Source organism: Psammomys obesus, unplaced genomic scaffold (genome assembly GCF_907164565.1).
Source record: "Psammomys obesus unplaced genomic scaffold, mPsaObe1.curated_primary_1811, whole genome shotgun sequence".
Classification (NCBI taxonomy): domain Eukaryota; kingdom Metazoa; phylum Chordata; class Mammalia; order Rodentia; family Muridae; genus Psammomys; species Psammomys obesus.
The window spans coordinates 793,092-818,166 of record NW_026587215.1 but is presented as its reverse complement, the minus strand read 5'-3'; the positions used below and the strand labels follow the sequence as shown (position 1 = coordinate 818,166).

At 55.6% G+C, this 25,075-nt stretch overlaps 1 protein-coding gene across 1 annotated transcript; it reads right to left on the bottom strand.

Moving 5' to 3' along the window:
* Cyth4 (cytohesin 4) lies at window positions 1-23,310 on the bottom strand. Its single transcript, XM_055603028.1, has 13 exons — window positions 23,274-23,310; window positions 17,931-18,013; window positions 16,768-16,832; window positions 15,578-15,644; window positions 14,229-14,347; window positions 13,668-13,748; window positions 12,172-12,284; window positions 10,667-10,815; window positions 5,726-5,837; window positions 3,811-3,887; window positions 2,937-3,008; window positions 2,177-2,331; window positions 1-1,570 (listed from the first exon to the last, which is right to left on the bottom strand). Exons 1-13 carry the CDS (start codon window positions 23,290-23,292, stop codon window positions 1,498-1,500), a joined length of 1,185 nt encoding a protein of 394 aa, XP_055459003.1. The 5' UTR covers window positions 23,293-23,310; the 3' UTR covers window positions 1-1,497.
* Window positions 23,311-25,075: the final 1,765 nt, after the last annotated feature.

Genomic DNA, 25,075 nt, shown 5'->3' with positions numbered 1-25,075 from the left:
TCCGTGAGTTGGATCGTGAGCTTTATTCTTGCTTCTAAGTGTTACAACAGGAAATAAATGGATGCCCCCCACCACCTTGGTGCTGGGGAAGAAGCCGAGGGTGAGAGAGGGGAGGGGACAAAGGACGGACAGCCTTTGTGCACACAAACACATGCCAGAGGCAGAGGAAGACTTTAGGGTCCCTTACCCCCGAATGGGTGCAGCTGAGGTGGGCTCAGCTCACAACCAAATCCTCAACTTGGTCCAGCAGGGGCTCTGTCCACTTGTGCCCCAGCTCCCAGAAACAGGAGTCCCATCCCCCCTACCACACTGTTCTTCCTGACCCCGGGGGACATGTATACTTGTGGGGTCCTGAGGGAGGATGAGGGCAGCATAGCCACCTTCTCTTGCTCAGGGCCCAGGCTCGCACAGGGCCCGGGGAGCCCTTTTTCTTGCTGCTTTGCTGAGGAATTTCCCCCTGGGGGCTCCCCAGGCAGGAGAGGGGATACAAGCGCTCTGAGGGAAAAGCCTCCTCCACGTGGGACCTCCCCCGGGGTCACAGCAACCTGCTGTGTGTGTCCTTGGGATCTAACTGGGATCCCCAGGCTTGGTGGCACGTGATTTTACCCATTAGACCTTCTTGCTGGGCCTACTGGCCTACGCATTTCATATGTACTTAGCTATTCCCATTTTACAGGCGGGCGCACTGGAACCTATTGCTCAGGTGGTCTTGCTGTGGCGGGAGGCGGGAACAGGCGCCCCTTCCGCAGCCCCTAACGTGCCATCTGTGAGAGTCTGTCCGAGCGTGAGTCCTAGGCTACCAGCTGGCTCTCTGTAGCCTCCAAGCAGCCCTCCTGGTGGGCACAGCCTGAAGCATTCTCCTCTCCCATTTTTCCGAGCAGCAGGTCAACCTACCAGCCACAGGTACAGCCTTGAGAGTGTCCCCTTTGCTCATCTTCTCACGCCAACGCCCTTAGGAATGGTGCTGGCAGTACCTCAGAATCTTCCAGCTCAGTCTGTCTGTCTGGTTTCCCAGCTCTCCCAGGAAGCCAAGCCAGAGTCCGCTGGGCCGACATGTTTCCTGTCCGAACTATGCATTTTTGTTAAGACCCAGGGGAGGGCTGTGATTCAGCAGAGGGGCGTGTCTGCAGCTTCGGGCTCCAAGGTGAGTGTTTGCTGATACCTGGCGCTGGCAGGGAGGCCCCGGCCCAGTCTAAGCGAAGGAAAGTCCAGAGCTGGAAGCCTCCTGCTGGGGAGGGAGAAGGTGGGCCAGGATAGGCTATGGGCTGGCTCCTCCTCAGCCACAGCAAGTCCAGGACAGAGCTTCAGAGGTTCTTCCTGGCAGGCAGCGCTGGTACCAGGGGCTCCCCGTGAGCTCTGTGCTCTCTGAGGTTCCATGTTTCCCACAGCCAGTTCCAGTGATGGGGAGGGGCAAGTTTGTGAGCAGGCACAGCGGGTGAGGATGTGTCTCCAGGTACCACAGGTCCTACGGGGTTGCCAGCGCCGCCTTCCGTAAGCTCACTGCTTGCTGACAATCTTCTTCTTCCGGGCAGACAACAGGTCATAGAAGGGGACTCGGGTCATACTGGCCCTAGGGGTAGGGGAGGAAACGAGACTTCAGGGCTTGCTGGAGGGCAGGACTTCCGGGCTTGTGGTTTAGGGTGCGTGGCTCATGGGATAGGCCAGGGACGGATGTCGGAAAGTCCGCCCTGGCAGCCTCATCCCATAGGCGGGCCCCGCGAGGACTCAAAGCCTCAGGTTAGGAGGGGAGAACCCAGCAGAGACTCCCAGGCTCCTTTCCATGCCCATTCGAGAACCAGGAGAAGCAAGAGAGAGCTGGAGGTGGAGCCAGCTGGGCCCCTCACTGCTGTGTGGCGGTGGGCAAGGCTCTGTCATCTCTGGGCCTCTTTGATTCTTCAGGTTCCCAGGACACAGTCCTTGTCCAGTGGCCACTCATGCCTTCTAGCCGACAGGTCTCCCACTAGCCCATGTCTGTCGTGCAGTGTCCCCTCCCCCGCCCCCTACTTGTTGGCTGAGCTCCTTGCAAGCGCCAAGTGCTGGGAACCTCCCACTGACCCTTTGTGTTCCCTGGACTTGGCATGGAGACCTGGAGTTCACTCCTTTACAGACAAGGAAAGAAGACCCCAAAGCCGTAGGAAGGTAACAGGAGGTGCCCGGTGTCCCCGCTGCCCCTCACCGGATGGCCTCGATCCACTGATCCCGCTCTTCTGCATTGGCTGCTGAGATTCGGTAGGACTGATGTTTTCCCTCCACCACTTTGCCGTCCCCATCCGTCTTGCACGCCTTTATCTTCTGGCCCCGGCAGCTGGGGTTGTACAGCTCCAGGCAGAACTGTGGGCAGTGCCAGGTGAGGGTGAGGGGATCGGGGGGGGGGTGTCACAGAAGCAAGAGCAGCACTGCTACAGAATGCCTGTCCCAAACAGCTCAGGGGGAAAGAAAAAGAAACACCTACTACGGACCAGGATCCCTAAAAATACCATGTAACAGATAAGGGAACCAAGGCTCAGAAAACTGCTGTGATTTAGTTCCCCAGTTAGTGCTAGAGTCGGTGCCACAAGATGACCCAGACTTGCTCCTTCCTTCCTTCCTTCCTTCCTTCCTTCCTTCCTTCCTTCCTTCCTTCCTTCCTTCCTTCTTTCTTTCTTTCTTTCTTTTTGAGACAGGGTTTCTTTGTGTAGCCTTAGATAGCCTGGACTTACTTGGTAGGCCGGGCTGGCCTCAAACTCAGAGAGATCTGCCTGCCTCTGCCTCCCAGAGTGCTGGGATTCCAGGCATGCGGCACCACACCCTGCATTTAGGCTTTCTCTTTCAAAGACACGGACCATCCTGTGTCCAAAGCTTCAGGGGAGACCCTACAGAGTGGCCAGGCCTTGTGGAGGGGTCCCACATAGGCCCCGGCCCTCTGCCATGCTAGGAGCCCCCAGCTGGACTCTCACCGGCTTTTTGGGGTCCTCCACCTTCTGCACGGAGAGGTTCTCCAGTGGGATGATTCCCCGAGGCTCCTTGTCCTAAGGAAGCAAAGTCAAGAGCAGGAAATGAGCTTGGGGCCTCCCAGACTGTCTCTCCAAACTGCCCAGCCACAGGGGCCGCAGCACTGGAGCCTTGGTTGGGATGTGGGAGACGTGAATGAAAAGACGTTTTTTTCTTCATTTGATTTCATGTGTAGGGGTGTTTTGCCCGAATGCATGCAAGTGTACCGTATATGTTCAGTGCCCACAGGACCAGTAGAGGACATTAGATGGCCCCCCAAAACTGGCAGTACAGACAGTTGTGAGCCACCATGTAGGTGCTGGGAGTTGAACCCTGGTCCTCTGGAAAAGCAGCTGCTCTTAACTGCAGAGCTGCCTCTCTGGCCTCCTCCCACTTTTATGTTTTTTTTTTTTTTTTTTTTTTTTTTTTCCTGAGGAAGGATCTTGTTGTATAGCCCAGGCTGACCTTAAACATGTTAGGCTCCTCCTGCCTCAGTGCTGAAAATTATAGGTGTGCACTCCCATGCCCCAAGTCTTTAGGAAATCCATCTGTCTTTGAACAAATTTTGTTTTAATAGTTTTTGTGAGTGTGTGCTAGAAATTGGCCAGGGCCTCCTCACAGGTGTTAAGCCTATGCTCTAACACTGATCTATAGTCCCAGCTCAGGAAACCCAACTTTAAGTCAGGGCTCTGCCTTGCCCAGCCCCTCAGTGGCTGGAGTGACATTGAAAACTCTCTTCCTCCACACTTCCCTCCTCCTCCACACTCTCTCGAAGTGGCAGTGGTTGGAGGGGCCAGTTGTAGCTGGGCATGTCCCGTTCCCACCTCCCCACGCACTCACAGTGGTGAACTCAAAGTAGTAAAGGCAGTTGTCAGTGAGGATGAACCAGCGCCGCTTCCACGTCTTCACGCGGCCCCCTGCAAGAGGCCGAAAGTGGGGTGGGTCAGCCTTCCTCCTCCCGGGTCACCAAGTTCCGCCATGGGAGAGCCGTGGAGCCTTGTACAAGTTCTCTGTTCCCCAAGCCTTGTTAGCAGCTCCCGTCACCCCACTTCCTCACACTGGGATCCCAGGGATTAGATAGAGGGACAGTAGTAGTATTCCCTGCCCTTCCTGGCCACTGCCCCCTGGCCCTGACCTGAGCCCACACCCAGACCCGTGCTTGCTGTACGTGTTTGGGTCTGTCTTGACTGACTGTCAAGTCAACAGCGTCTAGAATCATCTGGATTCCAGACCACGCATGTCTGTGAGGAGGTTTCCAGACTGCGTTAACCAAGACGGAGAGCAGCACCGTCCCTGAGACTGGAGTTCTGCACTGAAAAAGGAGTGAGTTGAGCTTAGACCTTCATTGCTCTCTGCTTTCTGACTGTGGGCACAATGCGACCTGCTGCCCCAGGCTCCTGCCTAAGGAGCTCTTCCCCCAGAGCCGAACGCACCCTTCTTCCCTTCCTTGAGCTGCTTTCGATAGGTATTTTGTCACTGAGAAGAGTAGCTAATCCAGCATTCTAGCTTTGATTGATCAGGTGTGGGAGAAAATGAGAAAGTCGATCCTTGTGGCCATTCAAGACGGGGAGGGCCACTGACAACCCCATTTTACAGATGAGGAGACCAAGGCTGGGAGAAAGTAGGCCATGCAAAAACTGGTGTTGAAGGGAGACTCCCCCGTGAGGCTCTGATGCCCCTCTGCCGTGGGAAGGGGGACTGGGGTTTGGTGACAGACAGAAGGCATGGCGGGCTTTTAGAACATAGGTGAGTCTGCTATGGTCTAAGCACACTGTAAGTGATGGAGGCTGCCTGGCTGAGGTGCTTCCGCCAAGATGAGGCATTTTTCTTCAGTTGCCCTGGAAGACCACAGGGCCTACCTGGCTGGCCATGCTGGGGAGGCCCCTGGGAGTGTTCCTGGAGGAGGCAGGGCTGGCTGCTTCTCTCAACCATTGGAGCACCCACTGGTCCACACCCCATCCATGGCTTTGTCTGAGTTACATCTTTTCTCTGCCCCCCTGCTTCAGGGACACCCAGCCCTCCGCTGCCCTACATATGGCACTTGCCGGCTGTGTGGTCTTGAGAAATTTGCCCTAACCTTGCTGAGTCTTGACTTCCTGAGAATGACCACCCAAAGGTTGGGCTGTTCAAGGACCAGTACCTCACGTTCTGTTGCCCTGAACAGAGGAGCTCTGCCTGACTCTTCTCTCCACCCTTCTGGGAGAGAAACAGTCCATGGAGCCTCTGTCTCCCCCTGCATCCCCAAGATGGATGGACAGAAGGGGATATGTCTTTATGCATATATGGATGGGTGGATATATGAATGGGTGGATAAGAAAATGGATGAGTTGGTGGAAGGGTAGATGGATGACTAGATGATGGGCAGGTGGGAGGATGGATAAAGGAGTGTGTGAATAGATAGATGGGTAGGTGGGTAAATAGACAGATGGATGCATGAGTGGATGGATGAATGAGTGGAGGCGAAGGTAGGTGGATAGATGAACAGATGGAAGGACAGATGAGTGGCTAGGTGGACGGATGAATAGAAAGATGAACGGATAAATAGGACAATGGGTGGGTAGATGGATGGATGAGTGGGTGGATGAGAGGAAGGACAGAGAGGGTAAGAAGACTGCTGGATTGGAGGTTAGGAGAACCAGGGCTGTGCAGGTCCACTCCTGAAGTGTGTGTGTGTGTGTGTGTGTGTGTGTGTGTGTGTGTGTGCACGTGCGCCACACTCGTGCAAGTTAGTACGAGTTCGTGCAAGGGGTCTCACCCAGCTTGAGTAGCCAGCCTTCACGGTCAGGGTTAAAGAAGGTGTGCGTTAGATCACCACCATCATCCTCGGGAATGGAGAAGGGCTCACTCTTGATGCTATCGAACAGGTTCTGCCCGAGAGGGGGAAAAGACTGGATTCAGTCCTCTGAGTTTGGGGCCTGGGTGGCCTTTGGCAGGCCAGCCCACGCCTGGGCCATTCTTGTGAAACCCTTCCATCCCCTCAGGCGACTGACTGGGGCTCTCCTTTTGCACTGGCCACACCCAGACCCTGTGTTCTGTCCCCTGTGTTGCCCCAGGGAAGAGTGATGGGTGCCTTAGGTTCACCCCTGGGGACACAGACGCCCAGCAGCTGGAGTAGCGCCCATGATGGGAGATGCCCCTCTTCTGCTTTAGGTGGACAGAGAACCTTCTAGACAACGCATTCTGGAGTGAGGCTAGAGGAGGTCTTGGGGAGGAGGGGATTGACTGCTCTGGGCTCAGAGGTCCAGCAGGAGGGGTCCTCAGCTAGGGTGCTAAGCACAGTGTCTGTCTAGGATGGGCTGCCATTATGGCGATTGAGATGTAAAAGGTCCCCCAAGAGCTGACTTCGGTCCTCCATGGATGACTTTCTGGTGAAAAGCTGTTTAAATATGCAAGTCACGGCCCTGGAGGAATGCAAGCCACGGCTGAGATCGCTCCTCCCTTAGGTGTGGTTGGAGACCCACCTGAGTGTTTTGAATCTCCAGTGGGCCACTGGGTTCCCCCAGCAGTGGGATTGGACCTTTAACTTTCTAACATGCTCCTGCTTGTTAAAGCCAGAAGGCACTGTGCGGCCATTACCTGTCAGAGCAACTGGCTTTGCGGTGCCGTTTCCCCAGTATTGTAATGAGTGATTTCACACCTCTTGCCACTTCCTCCCTATTACTGACATCCTGTTCTTTGTCCAGGGGTCCCCCACCGGCTGCAGCCCTGAAGTTGGTTTTCCTGAGGCTTATAGAGGTGGGGCCAGAACATCCTCCAAGGGAACATTTACATCCCCTCCCAACCTCACTGGTGTGGGGGGCGAGAGAAAAGTGGTGACTTCTTTTGGTCGGTTGGGGGTAGGGGTGCATGGAGGTGGAGGTGGCAGGTTTTGCCTTGGGAATCCCCAGGTGGCCTGCCTGGTGGAATGAGTGTTTGGGGACAGGGAGGCCCTCCGGTAGCTGAGCTTTCAGCTCCAATAAGTATTAGGGAGGCCCGAGGAGGCTGTGGGGTGGTAGACGGAGCCTCAGCCTCTGCTAAACCCACAGGGGGCTTGGAAGTTTCCGCCCTCATCGTAGGAGCGTGTGTCACCTACCTCACAGAGACAGCACAGCACACCCACGCTTCCTGTGTCTTGAAAACACCCTGAAGCCCCTGTCGCCAAACTAACCACTGCACAGAGACCTCTCAGGACGCTGAGTGTCTCTGTAGCTCTGTGGGCCTGTGCCCGGAATCCCTTCTCTCTATTCTGTCTAGGTTGTTCAGTGAGCTGGGCTCTTCCCTCCATCCTCAGCTTCCAGGAAGGGACAGTGACCCCCATTTGATTGTTTAGAGCCTTTCGTCCTATGCACAATTTAGACAGAGACCCATGACCCCAGCCAGTCAGTGGGACTTAATTCCGGGAGTTTAGTTTTCCAGGAGAGGCTGGCCCTACTTGGGCATCTCTGCCATAGCCAGCATGCAGGGCGGGTAGCCGTGACATGCAGCCCCTCAGGCCACCTTACTTCATGTGCCCCGGTGTTTTCCCGGTATGTATGTTGATGTGAGGGTGTTGGGCCCCCTGGGACTGAAATTACAGGTAGTTGTGAGCTGCCATGTCGGTTCTGGGAATTGAACCTGGGTCCTCCGGGAGAGCAGCCAGTGCTCCTAAACCTCTGAGCCACCTCTCCAGCCCCATCCCTGTCCTTTCTAGTGATGCCGCTTGTGATTCTCCCAGCTGGTATGGCAGTAAGGCGTCAAGAAAGGGGTGTCAGGATTTACATACGATGGACAAGCAAGATGGGTGAGTGTGGGAAGGCGCTTGCTGCCAAACCCATGACACCGGTGCCGTTCTTTGGAGGGAGAGCACCAAGTCCTGCAAGCTGCCCCCCCGCCCTTCACTTGTGTACTGTGGCCGCCTGGAAGGGATAGAGCACACCGGAGGAGAACCTCCATTTCCCAATGCCAGAGAGGGTTGCTATGTGACAGACCCCAAGGCCGAGGACCAGCGGCCTGCAGCTTCTGCCTCTCAGATGTTCCTCTCACTCACCTCCATTCTCAAAAAGACCCTTAACAAACTCTATTCCTGTCACTACCCATGTGTCCCTCTTCCGGTTCTTTATTCCAGGACACAAGAGCCCCGAGACCACATTGGGTGCCCTCTGAACTCAGTTTCTCAACGGTGACAGCGTGGGGAGGTGGGGTAGCATGCTCAAGTCCCCTCTCCCCGAAATCTCATCTTCTAGTCTCTGCGAAGGGCGGAGCTCAGGAGTCAGCCGCAGCTTAAGCTGGGACTCTCCCATCACAAACATGAAGCCTGACCACCCTGTGACCTTAGCTTGACCTTGGGGATAGGGGGTACACAATGACAACATGCCTAGGACATTGCTGGCTCTGACAGAGGCCTGAAGACTGGCCCGGGGAGGAGCTGGCATTCATCTCCCGCCCCTGTGTCCAGCCCCTTCCTCTGCACCTAGAACCTTTTAAGTACTGGCCTGCCTGTCTTTCCCACAAGCACATCCTGCAGGGCTGTGTGACCTTGGGGGGGGGGGTGACCTCCCTTGGGGCACATATCTGTGTCAATTTTTCTTCTGTCTCTTGGTGTACTTAGAAAGCATTTTGTGGCTTCCCCAGCAACAGTGGTCCAGGGAGAACTCACTTCTGCAAAGAGGCAATGGGACACTGGGTCCTTGCTTTGAAAATATTAAAATGAGGCCAGGGAGAAGGCGAGAGGACCCGGCTGCCTGTGAAAAACCTGGGGTGGCTCTCAGAGCAGGCCCGGGTGCTCTGGGATTTAGCTGGGGAAGATTGGCATTTGGTGACCACTGCCTGTGAGCTCTGCTAACCACTGCTGGAGGGGCTCCAGAGTCCAGCTGCGGGCTGAAGAAACAGGCCACCAGCGGCTCTCGTCCGCCCTGCTCTTTGCCTGGCTCTGCGCTGCTGACCAGGGTACCCGACCCCTCCCAGGGCTCTGGGACAGACTAGGTCCCCTGCAAGCAAGTTCCAGCCTGCGGACATGAGGAAGGAATGCTACAGAGGAGGCCTCTCTGAGTGGAAGACGGGGTGGGGGGTGGGGTGGGTCAGGGCCTCCTGTGAGGCACGTTGCTTCTACCCCTAAGCACGATTGGTTTTGTTCTGTGTTTTTGCTTTTTTTTTTTTTTTTTTTTTTTTGGTTTTGAAATAGCATCTTGTCCAGCCTCAGCTAGCCTCAGACTTGCTCTGTAGATAAGAATGCCTTTGAACTCCTGTTCCTCCTGCCTCCACCTCCTGAGTGCTGGGACCGTGTGTGTGTGTGTGTGTGTGTGTGTGTGTGTGTGTGTGTGTGTGTGTGTGTTTTACAATGCCAGGGTTATGCAGTGCTGGGGACTGGTCCCAGAGCCCTGGGCATGCTTGGTAAGCACTGCGCCAGCTGCACCCCGGCATGTTCTTAATGACTCTTTCTGGCGACACGAGCCGCCTTTAAGCCTGGGTTGTGAACCGGGAAGACCCCTCCCCAAGCAGTTTACAAACTGCACACAGGCAGGCTGGTCACCCCCACTCTAGGAGGGAGTGGTGGACTGAACCCCAGTGAGCCACCCACAGCCACCCAGCGGGTACCCGAGGGAGATGGGGCCCTACTAGAGTTCCAGCTGGCTCTGGAGCGTTCTTTACAGGATGGTAGAGTGGCTGTGCTGGAGCCATGTTCTGTGGCCTGAGGGGATGCAGTGAGCAGCTCCGAGGGGCTCAGAATCAGCCCAGGCTCTGATCTGGGGGCTGTGTCCTCTGCTGACTCACCCTGGGTTGGGGCTCGAGTACCGGGTCCCTCTCATCATTGAACTGTATGACCGTTTCTCACCAGGGCACACATCCGAACCCCTGTGTTTGCAACCGTCTGGTTCTGAGTCTTCCCGAGGCTGGCCTCCAGCACCCAGACGCCCTGCTCACGTCTACCCCATAGCTAGGCGGCACACTGGATGCTGACTCCTTCTCAGCTAAACCCTGCTTTCTCCTTCTGGGATGCCCTTGCTCTGCCTCTCCTGGAAGAGCCTTTACCAGCTGTCAAAAGTCCAGCCTGGAGGTCACCCGCCCCGGCCAGGTTTCTGGGGTGACACCTTTTCCTGTCCTCTCCCACCGTGGTATCAGCACACCTCTCTTAAATAAAGCTTCCACAGTCAGCATGGGTGACGTCAGGGAGCTCTGGGGGCTGAGTGTGGGTGTCATTCAAGGGCAGATTTCTTCCACACAGCCTGTGTGGAGTCTTCCCTCTGTCCATGTGCCAAGAACAGGTTTTGGTGCGGTGTGGTGGGGGAGCAGTGTGGGGACAAGGGGACAAGAGGCTCAGGACTAGCCTTGCTGTAGAGCTAGGAGGACTTGTGGGAGACTGGCTCTCTCCCTCTGAAGACCCCAGCCAAGCATTTCTCTCCCCTCTGGCTTGCAGAGAAGCTGGGATTCTGAGCTTTAGGAGGTGCCGTCCCCTTTTATTGGGGACCTTATGGCCTGTGAAGGCCTTTGAGCCACATTCTAGGCCTAACGTTACCATTTGGAGGAAGCGTGAGTGAATAGTGGCTGGCCAGGGTTCCCCAAAATCTAAGTCTGAAGGATACCCCAAGGTCCACCCGAAGGCATCCTTGTCAAGATGAGGCCAGGCTGAGGATTAAGAAGGCCCGCCTCACCATAATGACTGGCCCTCGTGCCCTCTGCCTCTGCTGTATCTCAGAGAAGTGGAACTCCCAGAGGACCAGTAAGGAGGTGGCGCGCTCACCCGAAGCTGCTCCTCCGGAAGGTCACTGCCATTGTTGATGCCTCGATTCATGGACACAAAGCGCTCGAAGGGCGGTCTGTCCCGGACGTTGGGGTTGTGCAAGCCAGTGTTGAGCATGATGACAGAGAAGGACAGCACGTAGCAGGTGTCTGTGGAACCTGGCACTGGTCACAAGTCCTGGCCCAGGTCACTGTCCCCTCCTCCGTCCCAGTCCTGGCAAGGCCCAGAAAGTCCACCCCGCCCCAGGCCCAGGCTGAGCTTGGCACATAAATCAAGGCCCAGCATCCCCTCCTCCCACTTTGCAGACTTCAGCTGCTGCTCTGCCCCCCTCCCCTCCCGGTGGTGCCCTCCTTCCCTTTCAGATCCTGCTTGCCATCAGCTGCAGCCCTCCCAGGCCCGCCCACTCTGTTCTCTGCCTCCTGGGAACTGGAGCTCATTGTTAGCTGCCCTGTTAGTTGGTAGTTTGTTCTAGGCTGCTTGGTAACCTGGCCGCCTCTGCTGCTGCCCCTGCTGCCAGCAGCCTGCTGCATTGTGCAGAGCCGTGCCCAGGCTTAGGGGTGTGGCTGCCGTTCTGGGCCTCCCCCCAGGATCCAGAACCTGAGGGGGCCGGTTCCAACCCCTTGACCTTCAGCTTGCACGTGGGACTCCCAGAGGCTGATGGTGTAGGAAGTGATCATTCTCCCTCCCGTAACTGTGGCCCTGGCCCAAGCTTGGCTGATTCAAGTCCCTTCTATGCTGCCTCGACTGACTGACTGGATTGACTGAGGCAGGGTCTCAAGCTAAACCCAGGTTGGCCGTGAATGGGCAGCGATCTTCCCACCTCAGCCTCCCTAGTGCTGATATTATAGGTATATACCCCCACCGCCAGCCTCCTACCAGCGTTTATTGAGCTCTGCACTGTTCTGGGTTCTGGGGGTCCCAGGTGAACACGCTACTTATATGCTTCCTGCCCTGGCCCTGTGTTTTAAGTGTGTAGAAACTGACAGGCAAGCAAATGCCGGTCCACAGGTTGTGGCCAAGCATGGCAAAGGCTCTCTTCTGTCCTGTGTGCAGCAGAGGGGGAGTTGTCTGACCAGGGACAAGTTGCTTCCTGTCTGACCCTGGCTCCTGCATTTAGAGACTGATGTGGGGATTTGATGATGCTGACAAGAGGGTCCAAAGGCCTTGCACGTGTAGAGCGCCGGAACACAGGGACCCCCTCACAAGCTTGGCTTGTGATACATTGGCTCCTCTCCCCTTGTCCTGTCCCTGTCTCACTGTTTGGTTACCTTTGGAGATGGGTGACTCAGCCCTTTGGCCCTTGTCTGCCCTTCTCAGGGTGTTACACGTAGTGGGACCTTTGTCTAACTAGAGATGTTAAAGTGTTTTCCCCTTATAACTTCCTAGAGAACTCCTACTCATCCTTCAAAACCTCACTCAGACCGTGCATCTTCTGAGACGCCGTCCCCGAACCCTCACACGCTGTTCTGTTTTTCCCTGTTCCCTACCCCCGAGGAGACCATCACCTGTGGATCGGAAGACACCGGGGTTACAGAGGCAGTAGCGGGCAGCGAAGGCCTCCATCATGCGGTCGATCTTCTGGGCCTCTCCCGGCAGCCGGAAGCTCCAGAGAAACTGCCTAGGGGGACGGGGCCGAGGGCAGTGAAGCAGGCGGGATGCTCGGTGGCCCCACTCGTGGGAACCACCGGTGACCTCCTCTAGGCCCCGACGTGGGGTGGGTGGATTCAGGTGCGAAGGTACCAAGAGTGTGGGCAGATGTGGAGTTGTGCTACTTTCCAGAATGCCAGAACTGAGGGACAGGCTCTGGACGTGGGACCCCGGGCATTGGATCTCCTGGATGGGCCTTCTTCCCTGTCCTGGGATCCAAGCTTCCCCCAGTTCTGGAAGCCTGTGCCTTAGTGTCAGCTAAGTCCTCTTGTCTCCACAGGTCACTTAAAACCTGCTCGGCCAAAGTTTATTGAGTGAGTTTAAGGAAAAAAAGAAGGAAAGGCAGAAAGAAGACAGGAAGGAAGGAAGGAAGGAAGGAAGGAAGGAAGGAAGGAAGGAAGGAAGGAAGGAAAAAAAATGGAGAGGAGTGATTCTTAAGCCCTTCCTCCAGGAAGCCCAAACTGCTGGGATGGTAGTGGCCTTTTCCTTCTCTGCCTTGCAAACTCCTACTCATCCTTCAAAGCCCAGATCAAATATGCCCCTCTTGGGAGCTGACTTCCAGGTCTTCCCAGCAGCAACTTCAAGACTCCCTAAGTGACATGAAGTTTCAGTTAAGTCTTAAAGCTGACACACGTGAGAACGGTTATGGCAGGTTACAAGTCCTTCCTTCTGCTCTCCAGACTTGGTACTGATTCCCATATTATAGAGGAGGAAACAGAGACTCAGGGAACCTTCCTTCCCTTTTTGTATTGTTTTGTTTTTAAGAGAGGGTAGCCCAGGTTAGCCTGGAACTCACTTTGTAGCCCAAGCTGACCTGGAGCTCACAGCAATCTTCCTGCCTCAGACTTCCGAGTGCCGTGACTTACAGGTGTGAAACGCCGTGCCCGGCTTTGAGTTTTCTTATTTGTGCCTTGCTCTGGGTCACACAGGGAATGGGGCAGAGCTGGGGGTTTGGGGAGGACATTATGGGGTGTGTGCCACTAACTCGGGCACCACACTGCGCCCATGGATGTGGAAACACAAGTGGCGATGAGGAGTATTGGAATCAGGCATCACAAGCCACAGCCACCGCGTTCTACACAAAGCTGGGTGCGGGACTAAAGTCAACCCTTACTAGCCTAGAAAGTGCTAGAACACGGTGCTAGTGCCCTCAGATGGCCAGGAGGATGAGCAACTGCAAGTATCACAGGCCTGTTAATGGTGGCGGGTCAAGGAGAGGTGGCGGCAGGCTTCCAAGCCCGGAAGTCTCCTGCCTCAGCTCTTCAGGGCTGTGCTCCTCTCACTCAAGCGTCCTTCCCTGGATGGGAGCCACACCCTCCTCACCCCCACCGTGTTCCCTGCCGGCACCACTCACCTGAGGGCCTGGACCAGGTTGAGGTTGGCAAACTCGTGGCAGTCCACAAAGGCCTGCAGGACCTGCAAGTTGATGGGGTCCCTGGGAGGAGACAGGGGCAAGAGGGTACGTTTGACAATTTGCCAGGCCCACCTTCTAGAGAGGAAGGGAGGGAGAAGATGGCATCCTTCCTGGCCCAGTTACATGGTGGGAACACCTCTGTCTACACACACACACACACACACACATACACACACACACACACACACACACACGCACGCCAGCAAGGGGCCATGAGCTCTGGGTTTCGACCTTTGGGGCCCTGAGTTAAGTTCTTCCTTGGTCACTTCCTGCCTGATGACCCTACCCAAGCCCATGCACGTTTCCTCATCAGCATCAGGAGGAGCAGGCCTCTTGACTTCCTCCCTCTCCCCAGCTCACAGGTCAGGAGCCTGTCAGCCGCCTCCCTCAGGGAGTGTGACTCCCTGAGCTTCCATGATGGCTTTCCAAGCCCCCTCCACCCTGATCAGCACGCCCACCCCCACATCCCCACCTCCCACTTCCTGTCTGGGGTCCTCTTACTTTTCCCCCAAGTAGGTGCCAATGGCTGTCTTGCTGAGGCCGTCGCCCTTGTACAGGAACTGAGCTATGTCCTGGACGTTGGAGGTCAGCAGATTGTGCTCAACGAGATACTGGATACCCTGGAGGTGATACAGAGTCCATGAGCGTACCCCATAGTTCCCCCCCGGGTGGGGGAGGGGAGGAGGAGGGACGCCTGGTGTTGGGGCTCTGCGCAGCCTGTTCTGGGGTGATGCTTTCAAGCCGACTTTGAGAGGTGGTGAGCTCCCCATCTCTGGAGGTGTGCTAAGGGAGCTAAATGAAGCGTGCTCATGCCAGGTACTTCCTGGGGTCGTCCCCTCCCCCGCCCTCAGCCTGGCATGCTTAGGCTACACCCTTCCCTGGCCGCCGGCAGTCACAGTTCTAATACTCGGTGATTCAGCCTTGCCTTTTGTTCCCCCGAAGCTCGGTGTTATTTGAAATAGTTTATTCCATCATGCGAGCAATCTCTGCCCATTGTGTACAAGGCACACAAACCAGCTAAATCAAAAGGGGAGGAGGTTATACAAAACCCCACCTTTGAGGTAGCCAGCTTCCAGGGCAATGGCCTTCACTGCCTTTCTCTAGTTAAGGGGGGGGAATGTGTACCCCACCTCCTGTCATCCTGAAGCCAGCTGCCCAGGCACAAAGTGTCACCCCTCTGAGGTGCGGAGGTCAGGGATTGGTCTCTGGCGTCCTGGGCTAGACTGAGGATGTGCTGGAAACGTGTGCATGTTTGTAGGAGGGCAGGCAAGAGGCTCAGTGGTCCAGGGCCTGTGGCTGGACGTGGCTGAGGTCGTCTCAGCCAGGGCTCGGCATTCCGTGCGGCTGCCTGGACCCTTGCCCTAGTGTGGTCAGCATGTGGCTTCCTCCTGTGGCTGTCCCCGATGGTGAGGGAGCCTGTGGCCACCTGGCGGAGTGAAGGGCTGCTGGCTGGCTTTGAGGCCAAGGGCTGCCAAGCTACAGAACGGGCTTTGGCAGCCCGGGCTCAGAGGCCACGTCGGGGGCAGAGGGTCTAAGGGCCTCATTGCTCCAACCCCATTTCAGAGGAGGGCATGTGGCCAGAAAAGAAAGGGGGTCGGTGCAAGGGGAGGACCTCGCAGCCTTCCTGTCTCTGGGCTGTGGTATTATGTTGTGGACAGAGGCCAGCTATGGTCCCCAAGGCTTGGTCCCTGAGGGGCCTCAGCTTTTTCCTCTGTTGGGGGGGGGGTTGTAGGGTCAGGTGCAAAGCTGCCCGGAAGGAGGCCTTCTCCCCTAGCTCTGCTGTGTACCTTGGTGAGGCCCATGTCCCCCTCCTGTGGCCACCCAGATGTCCCCTCCTCTGGGTGGTATACCTTGTCAGGGTCCATGTTGAATTTCTTCCTCCCGATACACATCTCCTTCTCTTTCTGCGCCATCCGGCTGTGAACAGAGGCATATCAGCATGGTGGCTCAGGACTCCACTGTGTCCCCCACCAACCCTCAGGGCGGCCTTTCTCAGGAAAGTCAACGTGTAGCCCCAGGCCCTGTGTCTGGACCACCTGGGAGAGCAAGAACGAAGTGGAGGGTATCGAGGGGGTGGGGGCTGCAAGCTGAACACGGAACTCTGGGCCTCTCAGGAACCCAGGAGAACTCACTGGGGTGGGGGTGGGGGATAACGGGGCATGATGGGGCTACTGAGGGCTTGGGCCCCAGAGGCTGCTCCTGAGCGTAAGTCTTGCTCTATTTACTCTTGGGCCAAGCCTCTAAAGGTGAGTCCCTCCATCCTCCCCCCTCCCCAGGCCTCAGTTTCCTCTTCTGCAAGAACCACCAGGACATGTGTGTGTTCATTTGCATACATGGGAGTGATTGAGATGCTGGTGAAACAGTTTTCAGAGGCGGCTCCTGGCAAGCCACGTATACTTCTAGTTCAGTGCCCCAGAGTTCTAGCGAGCGTGCACAGCCTGCTGGCTCCGTGTGGCTGCAGTTGGCCCAGGAGAGCTGTGAATGCCACCCAACACAAAGGAAACCTCACTCACAACATTACGAGATTCCCCCCCCCCCCATGTGTAGCTGAAACGTCATTTTGTTGTCTTACAATATCAAGTATCGAGGGCCTGGGAGATTGTGTGGGAACCCAACCTTCTCCTTTTATGCAAATGGGGAAACTGAGGCCCAGAAAGAAGGCCTAGTCCTAGGGCAAAGAGCCAGCAGGAGCCTTTCCCTTGTGAGGAGTAAGGTGGGCCAGCGGAGCCTATTCCAGGCCAGGCTTCTGGTTACCAGACTTTTCTTACCCTCATCCAGGGTCAGGATTTTTTATTTGTTTTTGTTTTTTGTTGTTTATTTGTTTTTGGTTTTTGCTGGTCTGGTTCCAGCAGGTGCTGCTGTGAAGAGGTGGAGTGCAGGGGTTGAGGCCATGGTGGTTGCGTGGGAGCCAATGAGGAGTGGGTAGTCTAGACAGTGCGGATGGGGCTGTGGGCATCTCCGTGGGTCCTAGCACCATCCACAGCACACAGAGAGTGAGCTGTTCCTCAGGCATTGTCTTCCCACAGCCCAGGCCCCTCACCTCTCCTCAGTGCTCTCGAAGCAGTCCATTTGGGCAAACACGTCTGCAATTTCATCCTTCAGTTTCTGCGGACACACATACAGGGGTCAGCCTGGAGGTCGGGATGTCCCCACGGCTTGGGCTCTTCCCTCAGTCTTCTCAGATCCTCCCTTCCCGTGCCTGCCTTTTTATCTCGAAAGCAGGAGCCTTGTTTCTCCACCTGCCCTCCTCTCAGGGGGTGGGAGTCCCTGTGCACAAGCCTGACCCTATTTCCAGCTTGCTTCTCCCCCCCTCCCCGCCCCCTGTGCAGCCAGGAAGTCTCCTGCCCTCTCCTCCCACCAACAGGCCAGCACTCGGCCTGGCCGACAGTTTCCCCATAGAATCGTGGTGCTGCTGTCCCCTGTGCAGAAATCCTCCATGGCTCTCCATGGCTCTCCATGGCCCCCTAGGGAATGGACCCCAACTCTTGTCCCAGCACCACACCTTCTCTGTCACTTGTCCAGGTGCTATGGGTACCCCAAGGCCTGGACTGAACAGGCCTCTCAGTGGAAGGGAAGGAAGAGGAAACAGGTTTCGGAATGGAGCCCTGTCTCTGAGGCTAAGCGATAATCACATGATTGTCTAGGAAACCGGTGGGCTCACAGGAGCTGAGCCCAGGGTAGGTGTGGCCTTGTCCAAAGGGTACATGAGGGAGGAGGCAAGGGCTTGCACCTGGTCTGCGCTGGGCCTAGCAACTGAGCTGGTATGGACAGTGCCTGGCAGTTTCAGGCCACTTTCTATTTCTGAGGTGAGATTAAGGCTGGGGTCTGGAGCTGGGGTGAGGGGCTCTGGGACCTGGGGGTGGGTTAAGAGGAGTCAGGGGCCTGGGATTGGGGGTCCCCTAAATCTGGGGGAGGGCAGAGGTGGAGCTGGTGCCTGGGGCTTTGGGGAGGAGAAGACAAGGTCTGGCTGGCTTTCTGAGCATTTGGTCAGGACAGCGGAAGATTCGACGGGATTGAGTGCTGTCTCGTGAATGTGTGTAGTTTAGTGATTAGTATGAGTGTGTGTGTGTCAGTGTAAGCATGTGTGGGTTTGTGGGTAGGCATGTGTGGGGGTCTGTGCGTGTGAATGTGTGGGTCTGAAGGAGATCACGTGTGTTGAGTGTGAATGTATGCGGCTCTGTGTCAGCACGCATGTGCACACACCTGGATGTCTTCCAGTAGTTGCTTCCTGTGCCATTTGATCTGCTGTAGCTCCTTGGCCTCCCCACTGCTGAGCTCAGCTGGATCTGGAGAGAAAGGAGGCTTGCTTGGTTCTGCACCCCAGGGATCCTCCTGGGGAGACCCCTGAAACAAAGTGAGGCCCGTGGTGCAGGAGCTAGTGTGGCACTTGCTGATACCACTGAGCCTGACTGGATGCCACCACCGAGAAGCATTCTTGGACATCCCTCTCCAGGGTAGCCCCACGTCTCCATCATAATTCCTTTTACTCCCTGGAGAGATATTTCCTGTGGCCATTGTGGGGGTCACCTGACCGTACGTAGCTGCAAGGGAAGCTGGAAAATGAGCTTTACTAGGATGATCCTGTTGTCCTGACTTTGCAGGAAGGAGAAACAGAATTTGGGGCCGGGGGGCGGGGGGAGGTTGGCACCTCATCAGTCCATGCTCTCAGACACTGTAGCTCATAGAAGGGAGGAAAATTTGCAAAGGGATGAAGCCGCTGAAGTCTGGGACCCTGGATCGGACTGGCTCCCCATCCCATGCTATCCCATCGGTCCCTGAAACAAAGTGAGACCCACGGTGCTGGAGCTAGTGTGACACTGACTCCCCCACCGGGACGTGGCTCACTCATTCCACCTGGTACACTCTAGTCAGAACCACCACAGAGCCATGCACGGTAGCTCACGCTTGTAATCCTAGCATTTGGGAGTCTGAGGCAAGAGGATTACAAATTTTATGCCAGTCGGGGCTGTATAATAAGGTGCAGTCTCAATAACAACAATCCCCCAAAACAAACAAACAAACAAACACTCAAAAGCTAACTACAGCTAACAATGTAGGTATCTAAGACACTTCAAGCCTTCCCAGAAAGACCACAGTGGAGGCCCTGCGCAGGTCATCTGGCTCACCACTTCCTGTGGTTCAGGAAGAAAGGGTGCCCTTGAGCTCTTGGTAGCTGTGGCTGTGACTAGCTGAGGAGGCCAAGAGTGGAAAGATATGGGGCACAGGTTGGGAGGAGACGAGGGCACAGGTTGGGAGGAGACGAGGGTGGGCAGAAGGATGGTGGGCACAGAGTTGTAGGGGTCACCGACAGGCAGGCATTCAGGAGGGGCACGAAACACGCTACTAATGACCGGGTCAGCTGACTCACCAGCCTCCTACGGGGCCACCTTGGCTCTGGCACAGCGAAGGAAGTAACCATAGGGCATGGCAAGAAACTGGACTCCTTCCTAGCTCTGCCAGCTACCACCATCAGTGTCTAACCAGCCAGCCACAGATACTGGCACTGATTTCTCTGGAAGGTCTTTGGACTGGAACCTTTGCTTTAGCAAAGACTAGCCAGTTCTTTATTTTTATTTTTGTGTTGCTAAGGATAGAACCAAAGGCTTTGAACAGGCGAGACAGATTCCCCACCACTGGGCCCAGCCCAGCTATTCATTCACGTTGGCTGGAGTCCACACAGGTTCAGACAGACACTGCACTTCTGCCTGAGGGCTTTCAAACATCACGGGACCATTCAAAGCCAAGAACCTTTTCTTGGCAAAGGCTGTGTACAGTGGGACCTGCTTGTCCCCAACCTTGTCACCACCGGGGCCTGCTATAGAATGCAGCAGCCTTATGGGGATGCAGCAGAGAAGGTCCCCTACTTGGGTGGCCCCTCTAGGACACCCATTGCCCCTCCCTGTCATGCACGCAGCTGGTTGCAGGGCTCTTTAAGCAGGAGTGCTGGCCGGTTGGCTCAGTAGGACTTTCTTTTTGTCCCTTCAGGGGTACAGATCCTGTTCCGAGGGGGCCAGAGAGGCGTGTGACGTAAGTCTCATTAAAATGCAAGCTCCTGGACACCTGAGGGAACCAGCACCTTGCTCAAGTGGAAGCTCCTCTGCCTCCCTGTGCTTGCTGGCACTGAGTACTCCCCATGCCTCCTCCTCCATTGAGGAGTGCCCTACTCCTCCTGTCTCAGTCCTTACAGCTCTGAAGAGGGCATTTCTAACTTCCCGCTGTATGTGGTACTCTTAGGGTTCAGAGAGGTTCAGAGAGATTCAGGGGGTTCATGCCTCCCTCGGCTGGATGGTGGTAGAGCTGGAATTCACCTCCCACCCACCTGGGGCCGGAGCCTACGACCCTCCTAGTACCTTGTAAAACCCACAAGCCTGGGTGTTCTGACCCTGTGTCGCCCGCCCACTGCAGTGTGAACATGATGACAATACAGGAAGAAGATGCCTGCAGCTAGCCTTCCCTTAACCCTACAAATCGATGGATGTGTGGAGAAACTGAGGCACTGGAGTGGCTGGAAGTAGATCCAAGGAAATAGGGTTCCCAGGGGAGTGGACAGCGCAGGGGCGGTGAGCTGTGGCCAGGCCCTTCTCCTCTCGGGCTGTTCTCAGGCTCTGTGGTGGCAGAGTATTTGGGAACCCTCTGAGAACACTGTCCCTTCTTCCCAACCCCAGTCTCCAGTGGGTTTTGGCTGTCCAGGTGTCCCTGGACCCATGAGACGGCTCCATCATCCCTGGCCCAATGCCCCAGCATGATTCCTAAGGGCCATAAGAACCCTCTGACTTCATTAGCTGCTTATCAAAAAGCAGACGTTTCCTCCCCATTCCACATCCAGGATTCTCTGCTCAGAGGCTAATTCAGACACTGCCAGACAGAAGCCACCTCTGAGGTGACCCACAGAGGGTGGCTTTCAGGAACCAGCTGGGGTCCTGGGGGAGGCTGTTTTGACGCAGTACAAACACTGGAAACGTCCAGACATACCACAGTAACAAGAGCATCTGATCCTCTCATAGTGACCCCCAGCCTCCCGTTACCCCTCACCCCTGCCCGCTCTGCCTTCTGTGCTCCAGTCTCAGGCCAATGAGTGCCTACTGCCCACTGCCCCACAGCCGCCACCCCAGCCCCTCACTACTTCCCCCTTGCCCTTCCTCTTTCCTGTCTTATTTTTAGTGTCTGCGGCCCTGCTTCCAGGACAGCTGGTTCCACTTCCCCTTTCCTAGTAGAGGGGGTACCACTGGGCACACAGGGAGGGGGCCCTTGAGGGGGCTTTAGGTAGAAGAAGTAGCAAATGGAGGACAGCTTCCTCTCTCTGCCAGTGCCTCTGGTTTTAGCTCACCCACCTCATGCCCTCCGCCACAGGCAGGGCTTGCTTGTGCTCAGGGCTCACCTTCTCGCAGGCCCTGGGGGAAGGGCCTGGCATGCTTCTCTATATTACAGCCCCATAGCAGGAGCAGGAGCAGGAAACATCTTGAGAGAGCCTTTGCCACCATGACCATCCATAACCATCACAAGGAAACTGAGGCCTGTCGCAGGGAGAGACCCAGTGCTGGCACCTGCAGGGCAGATTTCTACATTCTCAGAGGCAGGCCAGGAGGACAAAAGGTCAGCCATTCACAGACAAGGAATCTGAGGGGAGTCCCCTGCCACCACGGGCTTCTTCTGTAGGACCCAGGTAACAGAATGATCTCCCAGCTGCCTCCTCCAGAAATTCCCCAGCCCCTTCTCTTATCCTCCCTATTTGTGTCAGATGCGGGTGTGGCCAGGTGAGGTGCAGAGTTCCCTGGCCCCTCCACCCAGCACCTGGGAATGTCAGCTCCCCTTCAGCCCCTGCATTTTGAAGCACACACACCACGGGGCTATTTGTAAAATGAATGAACGAACAAAAAGACAAACCCGTCCATGGAGACCCCAAACCTCCCACAGATTGTCACATTGGCTGTTGTCCATCCATCTATCCCAGGCTGGCCTGGGGTACACCCAGCCTTTCATGGCCCCTGCCCCAGGTGGACCCTTTCTTCTAGGCTCTTCTTGCTGGTTGTTTATTGGCGTTATGACCTGTACCAAGGGAGTCAGTCCTCCCCCTCAACTCCCCTCTGGGAGCCTCAGTTTCCTTATCTGCTCCAAGTGTGCACTTCCTAGGACCCCAATGTCGGGACCCCAGTGAGTAGTGTACCAAACGGTGAGTGGAGTCTGTCCTTCCCTTGTGCTCCTGAGTGGCCTGGGGCGGGGCCTGCCCAGCACCTGGACTCCTTTTGCCTTCATGTTGGCCTTGATCTTCAGTCTACTCACTCCTTCTCCTTAGGACTTAGCTCACTCTTTCTCCCTCCCCCAAAACCCCAGAGAGACAAGGGAGAGGTTATACTGAGGAGATCCTTTGTGCCAGAGCCATGGACTTCCCTTATATCATGTCCCCTCACAGCCTCCCATGTCCAGTCTATAAAGGAATGGCTGTTGAAAGAGCCTGATGGAGCCGGGCGTGGTGACATACACTTTTTATCCCAGCACTGGGGAGGCAGAGGCAGGTGGATCCCTGTGAGTTCAAGGCCAGCCTGGTCTACAAAGTGAGTTTCAGGACAGCCAGAGCTACACAGAGAAACCCTGTCTCCAATACCTAAAAAAGAAATAAGAAAGAAAAAAAAAAGAAAGAAGGAAGGAAGGAAAGGAGGAAGGAAGGAGAGAAAGAAAGGCAAGCAAGCCTGATAGCTCTCTGTGTTCCTGGGATCCTGAGTGAGGTATAGTGTCCAGGGCCAGTGGGTGGGACCAGGCTGCTCAGGGGTAGGTTTCATTTGGAGAAAGGCATCACTCTGGACCAGTCCTATAGACCTGGAGACGCGACAGCTGCTGCTGGCCCTCAGAGCCTAGAGCTCCAGGAGAACTTTCTAAGACTCAGGGTCCAGGGACATGGCTCCCCTCACAGCCCTGCTTTCTCCTCCCTGAGGACCACCCCAGCCTGTCCCTCCTGTATCAGTTTTGCAGCTTCCTTCTTCTCTGTCCCTCAGGCCCACCACCCTGGCTACTGAGTAAATGAGGCTTATTGCAGCAGGGTCTCGCTGTTCAGTTTACTCTTTCAGGCAATGTCCCCAGCCTCCACCCGATGCCACCAGACCCCAAGAGCAGAAAAGTGCTGTAGGGCTCTCCCACTAGTGGGATCTGTCTCCATCAGAGGTCATTCTTCCCAGCCACCTTACAGAGGCCCTTCCCTCTGCCTGAACTCCCAAGAACTCAGCTGTGCTCAGCTGTGTTCTCCTGAGGCCTCCTAATACCTGCCCCCCCCAGTCCATGTCCTCCTGTCTTATCCTTCAACCCATTTGTCACCATCCATCCCGTAGCTAGAGCAGAACCCAGGAGGTCAGCGACCCCACAGATCCCTGTGAGATTGGGGACCAGGAGCCCAGCCCTGTGGTGCCTGCCTCTGCACACAGAGTTTGATGTCTGGGACAGGTTAAAACCAGTTTTACTCTCATGCCTTTCAGGCAGGGCCCTGCAAGGCTGCCTCTGCTTCCCTCTTCTGTAGGAGGAAATGCCGAGGCCCATGGCTGGACCCCATTGGCTTACCTGCACGGCACAGGTCCATTCTGAAACCCTGGGCGGGGGGGGGGGGGGGGGAAGAAGGTGGCTCAGCTGCTTGTCTTGCTAGCTCAGCTGCTGCTCTGGTGGGTGGCTAACAGGGCCAGTCATGGCCCCTTCCTGCCTGCCCCGCCCAGACCCTGTGGGAGGAAGTCAGCCTTGGCCACAGGGGTCCGTGCGCAGGCTCCTGACGAAGCGAGACTTCCTAAAGACAGTTGGGTTTCACCAGCTAGTTGAGACCCTGGTATTTGAGGGTTAGGAAGATGAGGAAGCAGAAGAATGGTAGACCTGGGGCAGGGACTGGGTAAAGAAAGGTAGACAGATGGATCAAGGGCACACACACACACACACACACACACACACACACACACACACACCCCACACACACTCAGCCAGTGGGGAAGAAGGCCTGAAGACCTTCTCTAAGAGGTGTGGAGGCCTTTGCCCAGCAACCTCCTTATATACAAGACAAAGGATTTTCCAGCTTCTTCGGCCCTCTCTGAACTCCCCTTCATCAATTCTCACCTGAGAAAAGACAACTTCATTCAGTAGCAGGCAGGGTTTTGCTTCCCTTCAGAGAAATGCCATCCCCCTCACCCCAAGTCTCACGAAGTGTCTAATTTCCCTAAATCTGTTCAATTATTCCACATGACGCTGGGGGGGGGGGCAGCGTTTGACTCTCAGTTGTTTGACTCTCAGCTCCTCCACTCCGGGCTCATGTGACTTTGGGCTAGTCACGCGTCTGGGCTGAGTCTCACTTTGCTCGCCTGTGAAGGGAGGGAGGACGCGCAACCTGGGAGATGTAGAAAGAGCAGTGTGTGAGATTCTTGGAACATAGTAGGTGCTTAGAAAATGCTGAGCGGTAACTTTTCCCCCACTGCTGGTTGCTTCATTGCTCAGGGCTTTGCTGGCGGGTTGGTTTAAATCCTATAGGGAAAGAGAGATGGCACAGAGAAATGTCCATCAGATGGATGCTCACTCCTTGGGATTCGGGGCACATCTTAGCTCACTGAGCTGTTTCCAATTTATTTAGTGAGGGCAAGGTCACATCTGTGTCCTGGTATCTAGCAAAATGTGAGGAGATTGGGAGTGTTCAAGTGAGGATGAATAATGAATGAATAAATTCACTCACTCATTAGTGCACGAATGAATGAGTGAATGACTGAGTGAATGAGCGGAGGGGAGACAGTGTGGAAGATACAGAGCTCACATGCAGTTCCTTACTTGGGTGACACAGACATTCTGGCCTGGTGGAATAGGCCTGTCATCCTGGCTTCCTGAGAGCCTGAGGTAGGAGGATTAAAAACTCAAGGCTGCTCCAGGAAGCTTACTGAAAAACCTGTCTTCAAGCAAAAAGCAAGAAGAGGGTTAGGGACATAGCTCATGGCTAGAGAGTTTGTCTAGTATAGCCGAGGCCCTGCACTAAAAAAAAAAAAAAAAAAGGAAATAGGGTGGGTCTGCTCTTCCGCCCTTGGAGTCTGAGCTCAGCCCTGTGTCCTTGACCCAGAGAGTCTAGCAAAAGGGGTGGTACAGTTCCCCGTGAATCAACAGCAGGGGGCACCCTGGAGGCCCGTCCTCAACCGGATTATGGAGTGGATCTGGCTGTACTCTGCAGCACTCTGGCTTTCCAAAAGCGGCATTGGGCCTCCAATTGTATGAGTGCGTACACACACACACACACACACACACAAATAAATAAATAACCAGGGACTCACAAAATGGTCCAGTGCAAGCCCGATGACCTGAAATTGATTCTAGGAAGCCACAGGAAAAAAAAAAAAGTGTGGAGA

Bases quoted from the DNA above. Each gene is read 5' to 3' on its own strand.
- Cyth4 (XM_055603028.1), bottom strand. The intron at 13,749-14,228 runs GTAAGAGGACCC...GTCTCCTCCCAG, and splicing joins GGCACCTACTTGGGGGAAAA to GGACCCCATCAACTTGCAGG. The intron at 12,285-13,667 runs GTGAGTGGTGCC...CCGTCCCCCTAG, and splicing joins AACCTGGTCCAGGCCCTCAG to GCAGTTTCTCTGGAGCTTCC.